The sequence below is a fragment of the Hetaerina americana genome, unplaced genomic scaffold, assembly GCF_022747635.1.
Source record: "Hetaerina americana unplaced genomic scaffold, ioHetAmer1.1.p SCAF_2, whole genome shotgun sequence".
NCBI lineage: Eukaryota > Metazoa > Arthropoda > Insecta > Odonata > Calopterygidae > Hetaerina > Hetaerina americana.
This window is the reverse complement of record NW_027286763.1, coordinates 73,883,256-73,904,920: the sequence shown is the minus strand read 5'-3', so window position 1 is coordinate 73,904,920 and position 21,665 is coordinate 73,883,256. Positions and strand designations below refer to the sequence as shown.

The window sequence follows — 21,665 nt, the reverse complement described above, 5'->3', positions numbered from 1 at the left end:
ATATAACTGCCATAATATAGTTGACAGTGATCCCAGAAGTGATAAACTATTGAATTTTAAACAAAAATAAATTCATTTTGAACTTTTACAAGTGCAATTACGATTTAATGAAGTGCTTGATTAAATATATTTCCTACACATGGCTTTTTTAGGAAGGAAAACTGGAATTCCCATATTTGGTATCCTAATGAGACTCACAAATAATGAGAACGAAATCTCACAAATAATGAGATTGATTTGATTTAAGTGATGTTCAGGGTAAATTTTGACAGACAACTTACCCAGCTTACTGTAAACACAGTTGACAAATTTTCTATCATTAACTTAGTTTTCCTTGAGTGGATTATAATAGATGTAGATGCTAAATAAATGACTTTGGCATTTAAAAACTAAAACTTTGTCAAACTCACCTGTAGCGTTCGGCCTATTTCAACTAACAGATTAAAGGCTGCTGATCTACACTTCTCATTTATGTCCTTAATGCACATGACTGCTTCTGGCATAATAGCCTGGATTACATCTGTTTTGTCCCCCTCCAACATCCTTACAAGGTGAATCAAACATCGAATTCTTGGCTGAAAATCAAGTATCAATATTAATATGCATCAAAAAGTAAACATTCTGGACCTCAATGGATATTTAATACAAAAACTACCACATAGGAGGAGGGCATGGATTTAATAATTACCACTCATAAAAAATTCAATTAGGAAAACTTTTTTATAATAGTTCAAATCATCATTTTCAAGCTGACAATTAACTTAACTCAGACCTCATGAAAGGTTTTGTTAAAAATGACATTGAAATAAAAAAAACATTAAGCATTGTATTGGAGGGATTCATGTCTTTAACAGACTTGGAGAGATCTACTAGGACAATAAGCTAATTCCTTTGAAGTTTTCTTTCAGGAAAGAACACCAAATCAATCACCAACACAACTCACCGCTTTGCTTGATGGGGCTGCTGTTGAAAGAGACTGAAGCAGAACGTTTTGTAACTCGGTAATATTGGAGTTGAGAAACTCTCTGCAAGCATTTGACGTAACCCCACCACTTCCAGATCCACTCCCACATATCTCTTCTACGATGCGATATGCCTTCTTCTGTTCATGTGCATCCTTACTACTGAGTAATGGGACACAATAATTATACAAGGAGTGCAGCCTGGATCCCTCTGACTGCCAGGGAAGAAGAGCCCTAAGTAAGTCCATCACAGATTCCCGAACAAACACATCCTTCTTGTTGTTGGCAGACTCATCTTCCTGCATCGGTTCCTCTGCCTGAATACCTTTCTTCCCCTTCCTCTTTTTCTTCTTCTTCTTAATACTAAGCCCTGGCTTGAAAGACTGCAGCCTGGCAAAAGCACGATCAAAGAGCTCCATGCACAAAGCAGAATCAGTGATTTTCAAATAAAGCTGAAAAAAGAGAAAAAAAATCATTAGACAAGAAATAATTTAATATTTCTAAGTATTTTATTCATTAATAATGTTTTGCATAGGGCACATTATGTTAGCCCTATGAACTGCCTTGAGGCTACTGGAACTAACTAGACATAAGTTTATCTGTCATAATTTAAGATGGGAACAATATCACTTATTGGCTTACAGTTGAGCTTCAGAAAAATATTCTTGCAGCTATGCAATCTATGGCAACTAGCACTCCTTTTTATTGCTATTTCAACACAAAGAAATTCCTAAATTTAAGGAATACAGTAAACCCTACCTAAACCGGACGGATTGTGACAATCTAAGGTAGGGGTTTCTTATGGGGTCCCAGATAGCTGCACTGTAGCACTTTGCCGAAAAATAATTATTCTTGTAAATTTTTGAGGACATGAATGAAAACTAAACTTATGTTCATCATTTTTTGGTATTACTGTAATTTATGAATTACTAGGGCTACATGAAGCATATAATGCTCTTTTTGCACACAATTCTGCACAATGTATAACTGAGAATGACTGTTTATAATATATTAAAAGCACTTTCCATATGCTTTTGCAACTTCTGAAGTACAAATCTAATTAAAAGGTTTATGGTAGGGAGAACCTGGCAGATCACCACTCAAGCAAAATGTTTTGTGAGAAAGACTCACAAATGGCGGTGTAGGTTCTTTTTCTGGGGGCTTGAGGTTTTGAATTCTTATATTTCGTACAGCCAATGCCAAATAAGAAACAATGTAAAACTGTAACATTATATTCGTTAACTTGTGCATGATGTCATGGGGGAATTTTGAGGAGGAGCAGACTCCGTGGGGTAGATTATCATCTGAAAAGCTAGATCAGCACTTAGATGGAACGCTCCATTCCTCACCCTATCAAAAAAGAAAGTGTGTTAGTTACCCAAATATAAAAGCCTAAGGAAGAAGAGGAGAAAATTTATGCATGCGAGACGTGAATGTAATCCAGGTCTTCACATGGGTGAATGGTCCAAAAAATATATCATGAAAAATTACAGAAATTAGAATCACTGTTTCAATACAATGAATGATTTTCATGGGAAAAATCTATAAATTAAAAGTTAATTGGAAGAAAAATGTATTTCATTCTGGTGCTGCCACTTATAAAATCAGAGCATTTAAAAATTAAATGCGGAATAGATGATGGCATTCGACAGAATTATATCCAAGTGCAAAGGACTAATGATAAGAGCATGTAAAAAAAATTCATGCTCGAGAGGGAAAATATATGATATAAACAAATATTTTCTGTTAAAATTAAGCTGCCCATTTTTTTACAAAACAAAATTCAATTGAACCAATGAGACAATTATTATTAATAAATAATCTACCGGTTAAGGTAGGTTTTGGATAGACAACTACCAAATAAATATTTTGTTACTCTTGAAAAAACACAATCCAGGAACCTACTCCAAATCAGGACCCTCTTCATCTCTGTGTACTTCCTTCCTCCCTTCATCCCGTCCAACCAATAAGCCAATATAATACCAAAAATATGTTACCGGTTCATTAAAATATTTTAAAGTTTAAATTTGTTCTATGGAATGGATGGATATTTTTAAGTAGGACACCACTGCATCATTACAAAAATCACACCTTGATAGTCTCATATGCAGCCAGCCTGTGCCCAGCCTCTTCAGAACCATTTGGTTGGATTGTATATAAATTGAAAAGAATTGGAAGATAATTCTTGGAAAAACGACTCAATTCCTTGATGTCTTCTTCTGCTCCTGATTCGAAACTTTTGGATATAAGCCTCCGGAGGGCCAGCATGACATCCAGACGCAGGTCCTTTCTATCACTGATGGCCATACCCAGGACTTTAGCTATGCTCTGTGAATGACAATAGGAATTAATACCATAAATTAGAAACAAACTATATAAAATACAAAATTACTATGGCATGCATACATACTCTCTATTTTGAATCGTTAAATAAAAGTATTTCTATGCTTAGGCAGAAATAGTTACAAAATAGAAACAAGTACAAAAAACCCAGGAAAATGTTACACTTTTCCCCTAAACTTAACATTTTATGCAAATACTCCCAGTCATTCACTAGAAGAGGAGTTTTGAAGCATGATGTGTGCTACTTAAAATGTGTACATTCTCATATGCTCCATAGGAATTTTACTTAAAAACAGCATTTCATACAGATTTCTATAATTTTTTGACAGATTAGTATTATAACCATTGGTCGTGGCAAGCATTTTTATTTAGATATTAACATCATGGACTACTTCCCAGTGGACAAATACAAGTAAAAATGGAAGATCTGCTTCAATTAAGGATCTTGATTTTTGAATGGTCAGCTTAAGAGGCTACTGCCTCTGTTGCTGAAGGGAGAAGAAAATTAATTATGAGGGAAGCCCATATTCAATGGAGTCCTGATGTGACATACATAGAACGAAGTACTTCCAAAATAAACCTCTACCAGTCTCTGGAAAACACGCATTTGTTCCAGCACCTGACCACTTCCACCATTCATAAATGGCAGCAACAGCCAAGCACAGGAGTATAATAATTTAGCACATTTACGAATCGCACACTTCTCATTAATGGAGAAGGGGAGCTCAATATGTGCAAACAAATATTTATCTTGAATGCAAAATAATATTTTACATTTAGATATATAAAAGGGCAACCAGCATTATCACACAAAAAGCAACGTTATCCTTAATTACTTCTAATTCTCACCAATATTAATGTTCTTTTACGGCAGGCAACACCATTTTCAACTATCTATGGAGAAGTGTCCATGTGACAATGCTCCCTCCAACCTACCTTTGTTTTCATTCTATTGAAGCCATCTCTTTAACAAGCCAAATTTCAGACTTAAGGCCAGTGTACAGATAAATATTTTGCTCTGCCAATATTCAGAAAGAGTTGAAGAAGGGTAGTTCATTTTAACCAAACAATGTGCTAGAGCAGGTAATCATTATTACAAACCAGGACAATTTGATATTAGCATAACAAAATCAAAAAATAACAGAGGGGGTAAATTGAGATTCAACGCACCTGGATTTCTGTGAAATAGTTACTACAATATTAACTACCTGTATTCAATAAAGATGGAAGCTTCTCTTTCATATTTTACTCATTAACAGCATTACAAAGGGAATACACAATTGTGACTTTATAGGCGCGAGATAACATTTCCATTCTAATTTTCCATTTATGCATAGAATTTTGAATACCTAATTTCACACTTCTTCCTATTAATAATTAGTAAAACCATCCACCAATAATATGGTCCATGTGCCAATAGTTTGTCTGACTGAATATGTAGCAATGGTGAGAGAAATGAGAAATCCAAATACATACTTACGAAAGAAGATAAATGATATGCTATTTATTAGCTCACCTTAAAATTTTCCTTGACATCTACGGCTCCATTGCAAAAGCTTGGAAGTAAGGCCCATATCTGTGCCTGGAGCAAGTCATATGTGTGAGATCCCACTTTTTCATTCTTTGCTGCTAGCTCCTGTGATTTGTTTCTAAAACACAAAGAAATAAATTTAATAACGAATGAAAAACACATCAAATAAACAGAAATAATTATTAATTGTACATCTTCACATTTCTGCTGGCTGAAACATGACCTACACATCATTTACACCAGGGGCTGCCAATAGAAATACCAAATCATGGGGATAGTTTATATTTATCTAAAATAAACTAGGTCTATAGAAATATTTCAGTATGTTGTATAAACACTTTTAATTAAGTCCTAGAAAACTTCTATAAACTAACTCTGAAATCAGATTTTATCAGTTCATTAAGTAAAACATTTTTTAATGATGAAGTAAACATGAATTATAATTAAAACTGAATTAAAAATATTTCATAAGCATTTGAAATTTTTGCCAGAAACATTTCTCCTTTGATAAATGACAGCTGAATTATTTGGCTATATTATAGATCTAGATTAAATTTAAAGTACACTATCCATTCATGTTCCTTTTGTTGACTGAAAAATTATTGAAGGGATAGCCATTGTCAGCTTTTTGAATCCTAGTACCTAATTTCTCAGCCTTAAATAATCCATCTGCCAACACACTGTTCTTTATTCAATGTTGAAAAATGTATAACAATTAAAGTTAACAACATAGCTAAACAAGTCAATAGTGTAATTGGGCAAGTTCAGTTAATTTATATAAATGGCAATGTTTTAAGTTATGATTAATCCTAATGTTTAACTAATGTGAAACTATGTTGAAATAGACCATATTAATCATTTGCTATATCTTTCTTGTCATTCAGCAAAGTCAACTATCCAATGAGTCAGCGCTATGCAAACACTTCCTTATTTCCAAAGAGCATTCTTTAAGATAATAGGTTCATCTAAAACTTGAGCAAATCACAACTAACACTTCCTCTTTTGATAACAAAAGGTTTATAACACGGGCGATCACTTTTTGTGAATTACAGCCAAATAAAATTGAACTAAGATTTCATTCACACCAAAAAAGCATACTGTGGTCTACAAAACAAACATGCAGTTAACACCAGGCCTTAAAGATTCTTCTTAGAGTGAAAACAGACAATGCCGATAGAATATTTTAAAAAGCTAACAAACGAGACTGTGCTCCTGAAAAAGAGACTAAAACAGAAAATGCACTTTGGCAAATCACAAAAATAATATCAACAGACTACATGCACCCAAATGGTGTTACAAGTAGATTCACTGATTAGTTGATTCCAGTTCACTTCTTAGCTAGAAAAAACAGAAAATACTACGACTAAGTAATAAAGAACGAAATACTGGTTACAAGAGAGAGCATACTATATAAACCACAGGTATTGAAAATCTGCACATATATGATTTATATTTACTGAAAGAAGATCACAGTACAATTATGGTCCTACAATCTCAATTCACTTAATTGCACTCTACCAGCAATTCAGGATTAATCAAATCTTAACACTGTAAATAAATAGATGAACACTGAAGCCAGCCTAACTATGTGCATGACTACCATTCCCAAATATAAAACTCACCGGCAAATAACAGCAAGAGGAAGAAAGATTTCCACAAATATTTTTATTTCAGAATTCTTGACACTTTCTTTTAGAACGGGTAAAATCCAGCTACGGGGAAAGTCATAAGATGTTTCCTGTCCCGTAATCTGTAAAGAATTAAATAGACATGTAATAAAAAATCCTGAATAGTAACTGAAAATTTCCATTTTGGAAAGGGCGAATGTTCACCATGAGAAATCATTACACAAACAATACTTATGCATACTACTGGCCTTTACCATCCTTGATAAGATTATGTAGACAGACTGTTGATGACCAATGATAGACCACTGATCATCAACAACTGGTCTATGTAATCATATTTTAATTGGTCAATATTCGGGGCCCTTTTAACAACATCCAATATCAATTAAATTGCTATTCCCTTCCAATCAAAGTCGGAACTTCACTAAACAAGCATCTAGTACAGCAAGTAATTCCATAATGAGTGACGAGGGGAGGGTAATTCCTACATTCACCGCACACCTGCTATTGTAGTTTGACTCTAGCACTTGTTCTGCTAGCATCTAAGTATCATTGGTGATCACACATCATTCCAAACTCGTGTAAAAACATATTACAAGCAATTTGTGCGGGCAAAGTTTCATAATATTTTGTGCATAGTTTTAAAATTGACCCAGGGAAGAGATATCTCTCGAGAGGAAAGCCATAAGAGAATAAAAATAAACAATATCATTTAAAAAAGGGAACAAGGCGTAAGCCATACTGAATTAGCATGCACATTACCAATTAATCGACATCAACGATTGACCTTTTCTTTCAGAACACAGAAAAGACTAAGAAAAAAGATGCTTCAAATAGAGTAACATGAGTTTCTACACATTAGTTATGTATTCTCAATGATGTCATAAGGTAGCTTTTGCTTCTATTCATAGACAAAAAGCAATTGCAATGTGATATTTACGAGAATATAATTTGTGAGAAGAGGAAAGTGACTTTTGTCAAACTCATTAATAAGATTTCAGGATCATCAACGGCTGCACAAATACTTAAGGGCAGCCCTGCATGGTTTGAGTAGTTTACGAGAAGAACCATCATCCATGGCTTTATGAGGCATGGTGAAGCAGGAAACTTTGAGACAAAGGCAGCAAAGAACTTCACTGCGACTTCAAAAAGCTTGCATATTTCGAGGGTTACCTCTCACAATATGAAACTTCTCTTTCGGAGGAAGATGCTGAAGCAAACCTATATTTGTGTGCATAAACAGTAGATGAGAATGCATTACCTATACAAAATAAAAAAAGACAAAAATGTAACCACCTCTATAAAAATGGGGCACATGACATAAAAGAGATCCATGATGAAACGCAAATAGCATGAAGACAGAGTACCCTTTTTGTTACGTATAATTTGCCACATACCGTGAAAGGAATAGCTGAAAGAACGATCTTGGGTCCAAAGGATGCAATGGCTTTCCCTACTGCCATATCAACCTCCCTCGTGTATGCGAACTTATCTGAATCTCTAAGATCTGCAAGTAGTCCAAGTGATGGAACCATGAATTTTAAGCATGGCCCTCCACTGCAAACCTGGAAAATTAGGTTGAAAAAAAAATTGATTGCAAAAACACAATGAAATAACGAAGTTCACTGACATTTACCTCGCAAAGAAGAGCTGAGATAACACTTCTCAAAAGAATTTTAAAGATAGCTGTCAATTGAAAGTACGGATAAAAAGTAATTTGAGAAACCTAGATTTTTTATAGCACTAATCTTACCATAAGATTACATAGCACATGTAAATATACAAAATATTGCCCACAAAAAATTGTTTTCAATGAAATATTAGATTCTTATTACACAATGCAATATTATAAATTTGTGAACATCCAATAAAAATCACAAATTGTATTTTAAAATATGATACTCAGGTCCCTCAACTACACTAAAAATTTGAAATTTAAACAGCAATAATGTTTCATTATTATTAAAACCTGATAAAATTAATTCAGTGACTTAGATCAAAACATAAATCTCTTCATTAAATCTATCAATTATATTACATACAGACCCATTTCTAGAGAAGACAGATTTCTAGACATATGTATGCATGCATAAGTGTACAAGGTACTCATTTAGGACCATACATGACTGAAGATAGAGAGGGGTGACTTCCAGGAAAACGAGGAGAATATAATAGGCACCAGAATTATTAATTTTAAGTTTAGGTACTCCATGCTTGGAAAGTTAAATTTACATTCCTTTGATCATATGATTACACAAGGCAAATGCTTGTGTGTCATTTGACTATGGCTGTAATGACACAAACATTTCATTACTATGAGCCTAAATCTAACATAAAAGAGCTCATTTTAATTGAGATAGGTGAGTTAGACAAAATACTCTAGAATTCACTGTTTCAATCCATGCAAACTTTTCTTCATTGTAAAGATTTTAATTTGCATTAGGACTTAGACAAAGTTGCTGAGTTATGTCAGTCTCTTGATGTGTTCATGTGAAGAAGTTCAAATGAGAAATTGTTTGTGTCCCCATGACCAGATTAACGTCCAATGATGTTTCCAATGGAAGCTTTGGCTGACCAAGGAGGTATACTTCTTTAGCACACTTATGACTCAAGCACTTCCCATCAAAAGAGTCAAAACTGACTCAGGGAGGTGGATCTAAGGAGCGTGCACATGTTGACAAAACTATCCGAGAAAGGTGTATGTGATCTTTTCCCTTTATTTTAATGCATACTGAGACGAAAACCTTTCTGAAACTGTGACCATACTAATCCTTAATCAATTTAAATTTCTTACCATATAATTGTACTCGACAGAATAAAAATGAGTTGAATGAACAAAGGTTTTTAATATTTTTGCACTTTAACGCAGCCAATATTCATTTGACCATTCAAAAGAACTGTGTGTATATATATATATATGAGAGAAACACTGTTACATACTCACCTCAAACATTATGGATAAAAGAAGAAAAACGTGCTTCCAAGCACTGTGATACTGATATTTCAAACCAGCGCCTACAAAGCCAAATGCCTTTTGAATATGCTGAATGTAAGAAGAATGCTTTTCTCGGTCTTCCAAAATTGCTGCATTAGCAAGTGATATGCAGTCCTTGGTGACTGTATGCAAGGTATTGGTTGCACCTGTTAATATCTCTTGTCGGTCAGAGAGCCATAGTTGTGTACAGGTGGAAAACAAACGCGGTATATTTCCCATGCATAAATTTAAATCCTGCCTGAAAAATGTAAAAAATATAAATGAGGAAGGCAGTAATAAGCATTAGATATCATACAAGAAACTACTAAAGAAATTTCATAGATCATGTTACCATAGGTAAAAGAAACCCTGCATATATGTACCTGCTTCCTTCCCAAAAATTTAATATGCACAACTTGAAATGAGACAAGTCTGGATAGTAAATAACTAAACACAAGATTGTGGTGTCCAACTACAATGCCATCAGCACATACCATGAGAAATAAAAATTCAATACATGAATATGTTAATAATGAAAACATGAAGTTACCATGATAATGGCGAATGATAGTTATCACATAATGGGACAGCATACTTCAGACTTTAAAACCAGAATGTGTAAGATACTAAATAATTGAAATCATATTTTTATATCTTCTATAGACAAACCCTTTAAAAAGCTCTCTGGTCACCTCCTCTACATCTTTGAATATACCCGATTTTATCTTCAAACTATGAAGAGTTATAATCCAGACTACATACTGTCACTTTATTCATTTATTCCTCACACACAAACTTCCTTCCTTTAAAGGTATATCATCTTCCTTCCTCAATGATTCTACCCTAGCTTATGAAATCACTCCTTTGCATTACAAAGTGGCCTCACCACGGACATAATGATATTTCTTTCTTCTCCGTTATTCCTTTAACGCCCTTTTTTCTTTATCACACCCACCCACCCTCATCCACCTGTGTCCCTGATATCATCCATACCCTGGTGAACACTTCCAACCTCGACCTCCACACAACTGCCAACAGCCAAGAAGTCTTCCCCCCATCAGCATATAAGAAGTTTTTTGACAGTTGACCCAGTTCATTTTTTCAATAGCCATCACATTTGGATTGATTTACATTAATCTTTCCTAGCCCCTCCATTTCCCCACTCCGGTTCATTAGCTTTTTTCTTGAAAATAGACAATCAAGTTACCCAATCATTTAGACTAATTCAAACAGATCTTATTAGTTCATGACATTGCAGTAGTAGTATTTAAGGGGGGCAACCGACTGCTAAGGTCAGTTGTGCCATAGGGGATTGACAGGAAAGGATGAAGGGTGGAGAGAAACCTGGCATCGGCATTAGCCTACTCTTAATGAAAGGCGCCAAGGGGTCCGCAGCTTAACGCCCCATCCGACGAACGTCATACTCACTTAAAGTGCTCTCCATAAAGCACCTCAAGGATGGATCGAGATGCCTCTGAAAAATATTCGACACCGTTGGGATTTAAACCAGAGCCCCCTGGGTGGGAAGCCAGTACATTAGCCCCTGCACCAATCCCGATCCCTGTTCATGACATCTTAATCATAATCATTAAAACTATGTTGACAAGAGAAAATGTGATAACTCAAAAATTATGTAGATATTCAAAGCCCAAGGCACTGAGACTAAGAATGGAGTAGAGAAAAACGAGAAAATAGAGAAAGACAGAGCAATAAGGAAATGTAAAAGCCATGACCAGCATAGATACTAACCAGGAAAACATTCAAGTATCTCACAGGGTCTGTCACACATCTGAGGTTCTTATCTATGGCATGTACCCCCAATGGTAAGTTTCTTTAAACTATATGAGACCAGGTAACACTTGGTTAGAGAAGATACCATTTCCGGGAATGGATTTGCACATAAACCACAACATTCTATTCTATCAGCCATTCTAGGAACTTGTCATCTTCCTATCAAAATCGGCGCACTACACCAGTGACATAGGCTAGGAATTCATTAGCATGTTATTTGTCCCCCTGACCAGATTAACTTCCACTGATGTTGCCAATGGAAGCTTTGGCTGACCAAGGAGGTATACTTCTTTAGCACACTTATGACTCAAGCACTTCCCATCAAAAGAGTCAAAACTGACTCAGGGAGGTGGATCTAAGGAGCGTGCATATGTTGACAAATAATACCAATGTAATGAATTTGCCCTTGATTTTCCTTTGCCACATAGTCATGTTGAGACATGTCACTTGAAGAGTCTTCTAACCCTATCCTCATAAGAACTACTCTACTTGAAACTTAAACGGTGCAGTCCAGAGGTGATACAAAGAATGGCTATTCACATGGTAACAGCCATGTTCTTGTTATAGCGGAACTAAAAAGGTGGTGTCAAGCATCTTCTATTTACAGATTGCCACACACACTGAAAACACTTCCCCAGACATAATATTAATTTATCATTTTATAATTCTCTGATTGAGGAGGAAATAATTCAACATACCACATGTTATTCAGGACAGAAGTGAATTGTATTAAGTACATGTGTATGAGAAGTATGATGCTCAATTTATTGGTCAAACTGGCTGATAAATTAAAGGCAGAATAAAAAAACCAAAAATTCTTTTATTAATGGTTATGACAACTTTTAAAACACTTGTGCAAAAACAAACATTTTAGCAATTTTATCATGTTATTTGGAATCGTAGAAAAAGACAAAACAATGACTTTAAACTGTTAATATCTCTGTTAATGTTTTACTAATCAATAGAAATTTGTTTCCTTCCCATTCTTCTCTCATTCATTTTCATACCTTCCACCTCAATTGCCCACCCTCCAAAATGTTGGCAAATGACCACTTATGTTAGGTATTTGTCTGCTTTATTCATCCCTCCTGTGACATGACTTTGGGTTCGTAACGAGGTTGATGTATCTTAACACATTATATTCCTTGCATAAACTCCCAAATAGAAACCCTAAACTTCCTTCCAAATAGCTATACATATAAGATTGCTTACCAGATCTGAAACTTTGACAATGTCATACTGTGCAGAAACCATCACTAGTTGAATAAGTGGGAAATTTTATCTAGACATTTTGATTTATTATGATGAAATCTACTATTTTTATGTTTTACATAACTTAATACAAAAAATATCACAGCTTCTAAGTAAAAACAGCCAATTAAAAATATAGTCAAAAAATAACTTTACTTACTGTGCCAGATTGCAGTAGGCCTCCTGCATTACGACGAGCCATGCCAAAAGAGGCTGACTATCATTTTGCGGGGGTTGGTACTGGAATAATGCAGCAATCAGACGCGCGTTCAGGTCCGATGGGAATGTGGCTCCAGATGGTCTTGAGACAAAGAGCCCATGAAGAGCCTGCATGCCACAGGAGGTGACCAACACATTTCCCAAGGTCATCACTTTCAGAATGCATTCACACGAAGCCTAAAAGAAATATTTCTTCACATACACCAGGAAAATTGACCACACTCCAACAGCTTTAGCTAAAAAGAAGGCAAATCTGACAGAAAAACCAACCTTGAGCTGGGATTTAGGAAAGCAGGGCAATATTTCCTTAAGTAGTCCAAGCATATGTAAAGTTGATGTGGATCCACAACCCAAGGAACTAACACGCTCCATCTCGTGAATGCAAAACTTTGCCGTATGCCCAGCAGCAGGATGTATCACCTTCGGTTCAGTCTCAGTGCCCTCCACTTTTGGCATGAGCGGCAACATAAAGCAACTTCCCTTCAATATTGCACACACTGCATGCTTTGCAGCTTTTCTAACCTACCATGACAATGTTCACAATTCAGTTGTAAAAATTAACCCAATAATCAAGAGCTAACAGATAAATCTAGGGTGCATATTAGTTACTACTTATTGTCTAGCATACAAGCATTGCGTGGTCAATAGAGAAAAGTATGCCACCACAAATATGTTGATATAAGATAACTACAAGAAAGTCTACACTTATACAGCTTGTTATTTAAAAGGATTATTGTTTTTCATGGATATCGGCCCTTTTTGCCACCTTTCAAAAATGCACTGTGGAAGATTCATATTTGTTTTCATATTTGATAAGAGTGGGTCATGGTAGTCCAGGGGTAGAGTGTTGGAGGGCCCAGGTGAAATTCCTGGGCAAGGCTTGCCCAGGAATTCTGGGCACCAGCAGATCCACCCAATCTATGTGATTTTTTGGGTACCAGACCTTCCTGAGAAACCATAACTGAGACTGGGAAAGGAACTGGGCCTCCTATCCCGATGCGCAAATTTCACATGCTATCGGGCTCAGTACTGGGAGAACTCTACCATCACCTACCATACTGACCTTCGGGTTGATTACTATGTTTATGTTTTTTTTAGTCAATAAGAGTATAAAAAAAGATACCTGAATTAGTAAATTTATTCTTCACATTTGAAATGATTAATTTTTGATACTTGAAAAATAGAAAGTACAGTATATGTGCCCTCAACTTGATATATACCTTTAGGAAGTAAAACATGAAATCTCTATACAAAGGAATCATTTCATGGAAGCAGAATATTAGAGCTAATTATTTTCATTTTTACTGAACCTTTATTTTTTTCATGGCTGGCAGTTGTTATTTATAAATTATATTCTTAGCAGTATTTAAGACTATCAAACGTTTTGTAAATAAAGATGGTTGCCAAATGAAGTCTTTTCTTTTTTAGACGCTAGCATTATTACATTTAGGCAATGTTTTAGCATATTCATATTAATCATCATTTTTCCAGACACTTTCTAATTAACAGAAGACCTTGGTTGTCTAGTGTTGTAATTTATCCCATAGAGACATCTAGCTAGATGTGGACGAGGAATGGCAATAATTTGTGTGCGTTTCAAGTCTTTCACGACACAGTGAAAAAGCTATATTACGCCAATAGAATGTCTCATTTAGGCTAAGTCAGGAACATGAATGGTTCACGTCCTAGATATCTGCTACTTCCTCATAGCCTTACACTTGATATAATTCTTTAATGTAACAAAGCGATACCCTCTTATATTAGAGGAAATGAAGAGGAACCCTATTCAGACACTATAATGGTACTCAGCAAGATTTATCTGCAAGCTTATTTGTGTCTTTTAAATTACACAAAAGAGAAAATCAAACAATTATTTCTGACAATCAGTAAGTCATTAAAAAAGTATTGTCCCATTAACCAGAATCAACATCTACTTGAGAGCAGTAAAAGCAATAGCTGGCTAATGGGGTGTTCTTCTCTAGCACACTTGTGACTCGCACTTCCCATCAAGAGAACCAAAATGATTCAGAGAAGTGGATCTAATTAGAGTGCATGAATTTTGTGGTACATACTATATAAAATTCATTCAAATATGAAACATTAGGGGGAGGACTAATTATTATATATATTTTTTCCAGCTCACAATACTATGAAATCCTTGGTGATTATGAGCAAGAGTCACCTCATTTATAGTGATGGATGGGAGCTCACATATTGCATATTATATTGCACTAACGGGAGGAAAATTTCAGACAAATTGGGCAAGCAAACTGACTTGACTGAAATCAATATAGTTTTGAACAAATTTTACTCTTCCATAGTCCACAACTTTTGTAAGAGATCGATATGAAGCAGGTGTAAACTATAACATCTCACGGCTGGTTATACTGGCGTGCTAAGCTTTACTAGAGTATTTTCATACATTTAAAATAAAAATCCTGCCACTGTGTAAATATTTCATTTCTATTGTAGGACCATTTCTGATAGTTGATCCCACTGATCCTTGGAGAAATTAAGGGCCAATGAATAAAAATATCTTTAAGGTTGATTCTAAAAAAAATTGAAAAAAAATCAAAATGTTTAGAGACTGTCTGAAACAAAAGCAAATTACTACTTTGCTCCCTAAGGTTCAGTAGAATCCTCAGTTACTGGTAACCATGATATTTAGTATGGTTTGTATATTCACCCACTTGAGTGACACACAACCAATGACAAAAAGTGAACTGCTCTTGTAATGTTTTGAATGCTGTATCTAAAATGTGACCAAGTCATCAAAAACCTGAAGCTGGGAAGCATATTACGACAAAAAGATTGCTGGGTTTAATGCCATCAGCTAACCCCAACAAATTTTTAAAAATGTATTCTATTCAAATTCTTTTCACAACCTAATTTCCTTTCTCCCTTGGAAAAGTAAAGAAAGGTTATTTGAGAATAAGGATTTCTGAAAGTCAAACTAATACATTGGCAAATTGTTTTAACTAAATATCTAAAATGAGAACTGTAGCAATAACTTGTACTAAAAATAATGTATAAGCGTGCTGATCTATCCAGAAATAAAGACAAGTAAATAGCTGAAGTCAAATGGGAGGTTACACATTTACAAGATAAATAAGAGCCCAACAAAAGTAAAATTACTAAGTCCTATAGAATCTTTATCAAAACCAAGCAGATATCATTGCATAAAGCTAAACCAAAACCACACTTGAATATGAATGGCACCTGAATAAAAATACACTTTTGGTGCATATCAAGAACCACTTCAGTTGAAAAAGAGATAAACTGTACTCTTTAAGCCACACTTGCTCTTATAAGGTCAGGCATTAAGGGCAAATAAAGTCAGATGGAGAAAGCAGTACTGATCCAAATGCTTGCTTACCTTGGGCTTAATATGGATTGTAAAAGTTAGAATGGAATCATAGATTTGGAGGGTAGATGAGTTGGTCCATGCCGATGCTTCCTGAGCACGCAACAAAACAGACAAGCATCCTATCACCTGCAAAAAAAACACGAGTCAACACACAAGTTGAAGATAATTTTAAATTTCACACACAGACATATATCATACAAATCTTTGGAACTTACAGATCTTAAGATAACATAATTTTCAGACTCAGCATAGACTCCCAACAGGTTCACCAATGTTTTAGTGACCTCTGAAAACTTCACACGAAGAATGGCATCTGGAACTTTTTTGATACTCATAGCTACCAAAGACAATATTGCAGTTACAGAATCAACAGAGTCTGTAGCTTCCAAAGCAGTCATCTAAAAAAAGCAAAAAGTATATATTTCAATGAAGAGTACTGGAAATTAACAATGCCATGAAAACATAATGAAATGATAAATTACTGTATAATTTCAGGCTTAACTGTGGAAACTTTCCACACCAATTGGCTTGGGGAAAGAACCAAACGGATGGTTCACAGGGGCTGAGTGAGAGAGAAGAGAGGCACTGCATATGATGGTCTCTATTTAGAGAATTCAGATAACAAACTTTACACCACTTCACAAAATAACCATTATACCACCACCGGTCTCTGCAAAATTACAAGACAAATTCCAAAGAAACTGCGGGAGATGCCGCAACAGTAACTTTTAACGGAGTCATCCGCTAATGTGCATTTCAATGCAACAATTTCAGTGTAAAAATCATTCGCCTTGACTGGGACTCGAACCCAGATCCCTCAATATCCGGTCGAGTGCTTTAGCCACTTAAGCTACCGAGGCGTGTCATCCACTAATGTGCATTTCAATGCAACAATTTCAGAGTGTAAAAATCATTCCCCTCGACTGGGACTCGAACCCAGATCATTGAGTTGCATTGAAATGCACATTAGCGGATGACTCCGTTAATAGTTACTGTTGCGGCATCTCCCGCAGTTTCTTTGGAATTTGTCAAAGGGAAAACACCATAAGTGTTTAAAGTTGGCTTTAACCTCGTGGACAGTGGCGCCTCGCGCACGACTACGAATGCATGTGACATTGTATGTACGGTATTTCGTCACAACATCTAGTTCCTTTAAAAGCCCCAAAATTTCTGAGTTTAAAAGGACGCCTCGGTAGCTTAAGTGGCTAAAGCACTTGACCGGATATTGAGGGATCTGGGTTCGAGTCCCAGTCAAGGCGAATGATTTTTACACTCTGAAATTGTTGCATTGAAAATTACAAGAGATCAAAAACAACTAAAAGTGATCAAACATATAGCAACTAGGAATGGCTACAAATCACAACTCATAGACAATATCTTATGCAAAGCCTTCCAGATACAAGCGTTATTGGAAATTTTGTCCATACAGGCAGAAGAAAAATCAAGGAAATGGCACAGAATTTTGCTCATTAAGGACAAACTTGTGTCAGCAAAAATCCCGAAAGGAAAAACTACAGAATTGTTTTCTATCCACCAACAACCCCCGGGAAATACATCACTAATACCAAGAAAAACTTCCGGAACTGGAAAATTATAGTTTATTCATTCAAATGAAAAAACTGCCCAGCACAGTAGATAGACAAGACTGGAAGAAACATCGAGAACAGGAAAAATGAGCATACAATATGCTATGAAAAGGAAAGAAAAACGCAATATTTGCTAAACATTTACTAGATAATAACCAAAACAGAGACTTCGCTCCTCCACATTGAAGAAGGAATGCAACTGGATACCCTTAAAGATCTTGAAAATAGTGCTTCACACATTGGGTAACCCAACCTTTGTAGATGAACAAGTGTTTCTCTCCCACTCCTCAATGTTTTTGATCCTTCAAGTACATCACAAGGAAACAAAAGGGCCTACCACTTCAGAAAAGAAATACTTAGTTATTCCACATATATATTTTATTAAACACAACCCAGGTTTCAACTTACAAAGTCGTCATCAGGTGAGTCACTTTGCAAATCGAAGTAACAGCAAATCGAATAACTAAGTATTTCTTTTCTGAAATGAATTGCTTCCACAAAGTGATGCCTGAAACCATTCTTTTCAGGGCCTACCACCTTCCAATTTCTATGCAGATATTTGAAAATTTAAAGACTAACCACCCTTCCCCATATCCACCTCAGCCCTTGAAAACACGAAAACCAACCACCTGATGAGGAAGCAAGGATTGAAGGAAGAATGAGTGTAAACAGTGTTTCTTTTTCACTGAATAAGGGAACTGTGTATGAATTTTAGATGCGGTTTCAGCATATGGGCAAGATCATCAGTTATCTTATGTTGCAAACCACAATTTGATCATTCTTTTTGATCACTCAACCATCTAGTCTCACGAGACTGGTGGTTGTTTGATGTGGTGCGAGGTTTTCATGATCTTTAATTGTCACAATATAGATTATCATATGCAGTGTATCCCTTTTTCCTTCCCATCTGTGAACCACCGGTTTGACTCTTTCACCTAGCCAATCACATGCATTTCATTTTCAACTGAAGATGACATGAAGCGTTGAAACCCAGGTTGTGTGAATAAAAACACTATAGTGGAAATCCCAATTGTTAATTATCATTTCTCTCCAAAAGGACAAATTTTTAAAAAACCTAGATCTTGAAAAGGATCCATAACTTTTTACTGAACCCTAACAAACTGTCACATACAAATATTTGCAAAAATATTTAAAAATTGGTCAATAGAAACCGAAGTTTGGCTGAGAGTAAATAAATTGCACCAGTTTCCTGAGATTAAGAGTTCTTAGATTCATAAAGAAGAATCATTTTCCTTGAGTAGGATAAAAAAGTATTTGAGAAAGGAGCAATCAGTTCTTTCTGATTTGAAAAAAAAACTTACCTATTTATACCGCAATTAACTTCAGGGAAATTTAAAAGAGGACAAAATTTTAATGTCAAAACAGTAATAAGATAAAATCATATTTTGGCAAACAAGTTGGAACTACATCAAAGATGGCACAAAGAATGGCCTTACAAAAGAACATACATAAGCTACACACAAAAACATATTGGCTATATTGGAAAACCGTTAAGAGTGAAATTAGCATCATGCGATTAAAGCAAGGCACCCAATACCAATATAATAAAAAAATTGAAGATAAATCTGAAACTTAAAAAAACTGAATATTTGACGCTAACTGGAACTAACTTACTTTCCTGCAGGAAATTTTAATTTATGCGAAGTTCCTGGCTTAATGAAATCCCAAAGGCACCACAAAATACTCAAATTACATTCTGAAGGAAAATACAGCTGCTTCACTGAAATTCAGGACCTTATCTTCCTGTCAAAATGGGCTTGCTTAAACCATTACCATAGGCTAGGAATTCAGCAACATGTTATTTGTCCCCCTGACCAGATTAACTTCCGCTGATGTTGTCAATGGAAGCTTTGGCTGACCAAGGAGGTATACTTCTTTAGCACACTTATGACTCAAGCACTTCCCATCAAAAGAGTCAAAACTGACTCAGGGAGGTGGATCTAAGGAGCGTGCATATGTTGACAAATAATACCAATGCCATGTAATGAATTGACCCTTTTATTTTCCTTTGCAACATAGTCATGTGAAGACACGTCACTTGAAGAGTCTTCTAACCCTATCCTCATAAGAACTACTCTACTTGCTCTTAAACTGTGCAGTCCATGTTACTTTAATATTCCCATTAATTGAGTCAAAACTGACTCAGGGAGGTGGATCTAAGGATCATGCATAAATTGTGTAATACCAGGGCCGTATTATAGTAACATCAAAACTATTGGAAGTTCGAATAAATAATACAAATTGGGGCACGGCTTCATAGTAACAAAAAATAAGACAATATAAAAATATGGTGGAATAGCTAAAGAATATTTAAATATCATGTAACGTAAACTATTATCAAATTCTACTTGATGGTTATTGCGCGCAAGAAATGCTCACACACGCAATTAAAACATCCAAATGTAACAGTAAAAATAACTTCATTTTATTCATCGGCATCTGTAGACCCGAAATTTCTCTCACCAAAACAAATCAAGAAAACCACACAGTATTATCGCCGATATGGTTCATTATAATGATTTAACTTCAAAATCAGAACTGATTTATAATTTCAGTCATTGGGGCTGTACCACTCACCGAAGGACAAAACTTTTCTGTTGTTGCAATAATTTCGGTATGGTAAGGGAACTAATTTGGGTGACTTTATTGCTCATAACTAGCATAATTACGCGGCATTACTTGTAAAGGTAATGCTTCGTTGAACGATTTAATATTTCCGGTATTGCGGCGCTAACTACACATGGCACAGCAAAAGATGACTCTAAACAATTTATTCAAGAATACCAGGTCATGAGTATTATGAAATAGAAATTAAATAGAAAAGTACTTGCTACTTTCTGAAAGACTACACAACACTCACGAGCGCCATGAAATACTCTGCATCGTCTTCTTTACCACCTTTCATTTTCAACACTTCAGTTATCGCAGCAAGTACAGCCAGCATTTCCTTATGAATAGCAGATTCTGGCTGAAAACCATTCAACAACCTAATGAAAAACACGGATAAATTTCATTGCCACAGGACGTAATCACGGAAGCTCAAACAAAATGTTAAAAGAAATGATATATTGCAAGTATGGGACCTCATTATTATTATTTAAGGTGACTAAATAAAACAGATTTAAAATAAATGCCTTAATATATCACGAGATGCATACGGTTTAAATATCAATTATAAACTCATTTCACCAAAATGTGTACACATGCAAGATTGAAGTAATAATGGCTTTATTTTATACGAAATTTCTCAAAAACTAAGACCTCACCAACATAAAGAAAACATCAATTACCTGGTAAACGACTGATTAGAACACGAGCTCCAATCACTGGCAAATGTACCAAAAGTCTTGAAGGTTGAATCGCTGACGGTGATAGTATCATCCTGCATTACTTCTGGACTAGATAAACCGGCAAATGCGTCGTGTTTCTGTAACGCATCGGTTGTTAAGCCAGTTTGTCCTGAAAATGAGGTTATATAAAAATTGTATATATATATATATATATATTTAAATATACGGCAACTACTGTAAAAATTAATTTCTCCACATCGTCACGATGATCAATCTCACCTAAGTTTTCATGAAAAAATCTCGACTTGGCATTCTCTCTAAATTTCCGTGTTTCTGGGTTAGAACTTGAGCTTTGTCCTTTCGCCCATCTTTTGCCTTTTCCCTTAACCCTTGGGCGAAAATTACCCATTGTGAAAAGATGAATACAACAACTCCACCTTGAAAAGAAAACCTTATCCCACAGTGTCCATCACGAGGCCACGTGCAACCGAAGACCGTTCTTAAGCGGAAGTCACCGCGCCCTTCATTTCTCACTTCATTTGTTTACAAAATAAGAAATTAGCGACTCTTATGTTTATTTCCAGATATTACGAAGTACGCACTCGGATTGAATATTCCTGGAAACGAGCCTTGAGTAGAAGCTAATTTTGAATTGTAATGCTTCTTAATAAGTGTCTCTTACATGCCAATAAATGCGAATGT

The 21,665-nt window shown here is 35.4% G+C and overlaps 1 protein-coding gene and 3 non-coding genes across 4 annotated transcripts in view; all 4 read right to left on the bottom strand.

The window, feature by feature from the left end:
• Positions 1–21,457, bottom strand: part of LOC139687957 (RRP12-like protein) — a 34,882-nt gene extending 13,425 nt beyond the window's left edge. Inside the window, exons 1-14 of the mRNA XM_071585331.1 lie at positions 21,243–21,457; positions 20,964–21,132; positions 20,534–20,660; positions 16,282–16,464; positions 16,076–16,192; positions 12,970–13,221; positions 12,641–12,876; positions 9,409–9,697; positions 7,862–8,029; positions 6,459–6,586; positions 4,822–4,954; positions 3,054–3,290; positions 944–1,414; positions 411–575 (exon numbers count right to left, since the gene is read on the bottom strand). Of these exons, the coding sequence (XP_071441432.1) occupies positions 411–575; positions 944–1,414; positions 3,054–3,290; positions 4,822–4,954; positions 6,459–6,586; positions 7,862–8,029; positions 9,409–9,697; positions 12,641–12,876; positions 12,970–13,221; positions 16,076–16,192; positions 16,282–16,464; positions 20,534–20,660; positions 20,964–21,132; positions 21,243–21,372 (2,805 nt within the window). The 5' untranslated portion in view covers positions 21,373–21,457. The remainder of the gene's footprint in view (positions 1–410; positions 576–943; positions 1,415–3,053; positions 3,291–4,821; positions 4,955–6,458; positions 6,587–7,861; positions 8,030–9,408; positions 9,698–12,640; positions 12,877–12,969; positions 13,222–16,075; positions 16,193–16,281; positions 16,465–20,533; positions 20,661–20,963; positions 21,133–21,242) is intronic.
• Positions 8,982–9,134, bottom strand: LOC139688464 (small nucleolar RNA SNORA53). Its single transcript, XR_011700767.1, has one exon. It is a non-coding gene; the product is annotated as a small nucleolar RNA SNORA53 (small nucleolar RNA).
• On the bottom strand, positions 11,446–11,598 carry LOC139688463 (small nucleolar RNA SNORA53). The gene has a single exon (XR_011700766.1). It is a non-coding gene; the product is annotated as a small nucleolar RNA SNORA53 (small nucleolar RNA).
• LOC139688465 (small nucleolar RNA SNORA53) lies at positions 19,475–19,627 on the bottom strand. Its single transcript, XR_011700768.1, has one exon. It is a non-coding gene; the product is annotated as a small nucleolar RNA SNORA53 (small nucleolar RNA).
• Positions 21,458–21,665: the final 208 nt, after the last annotated feature.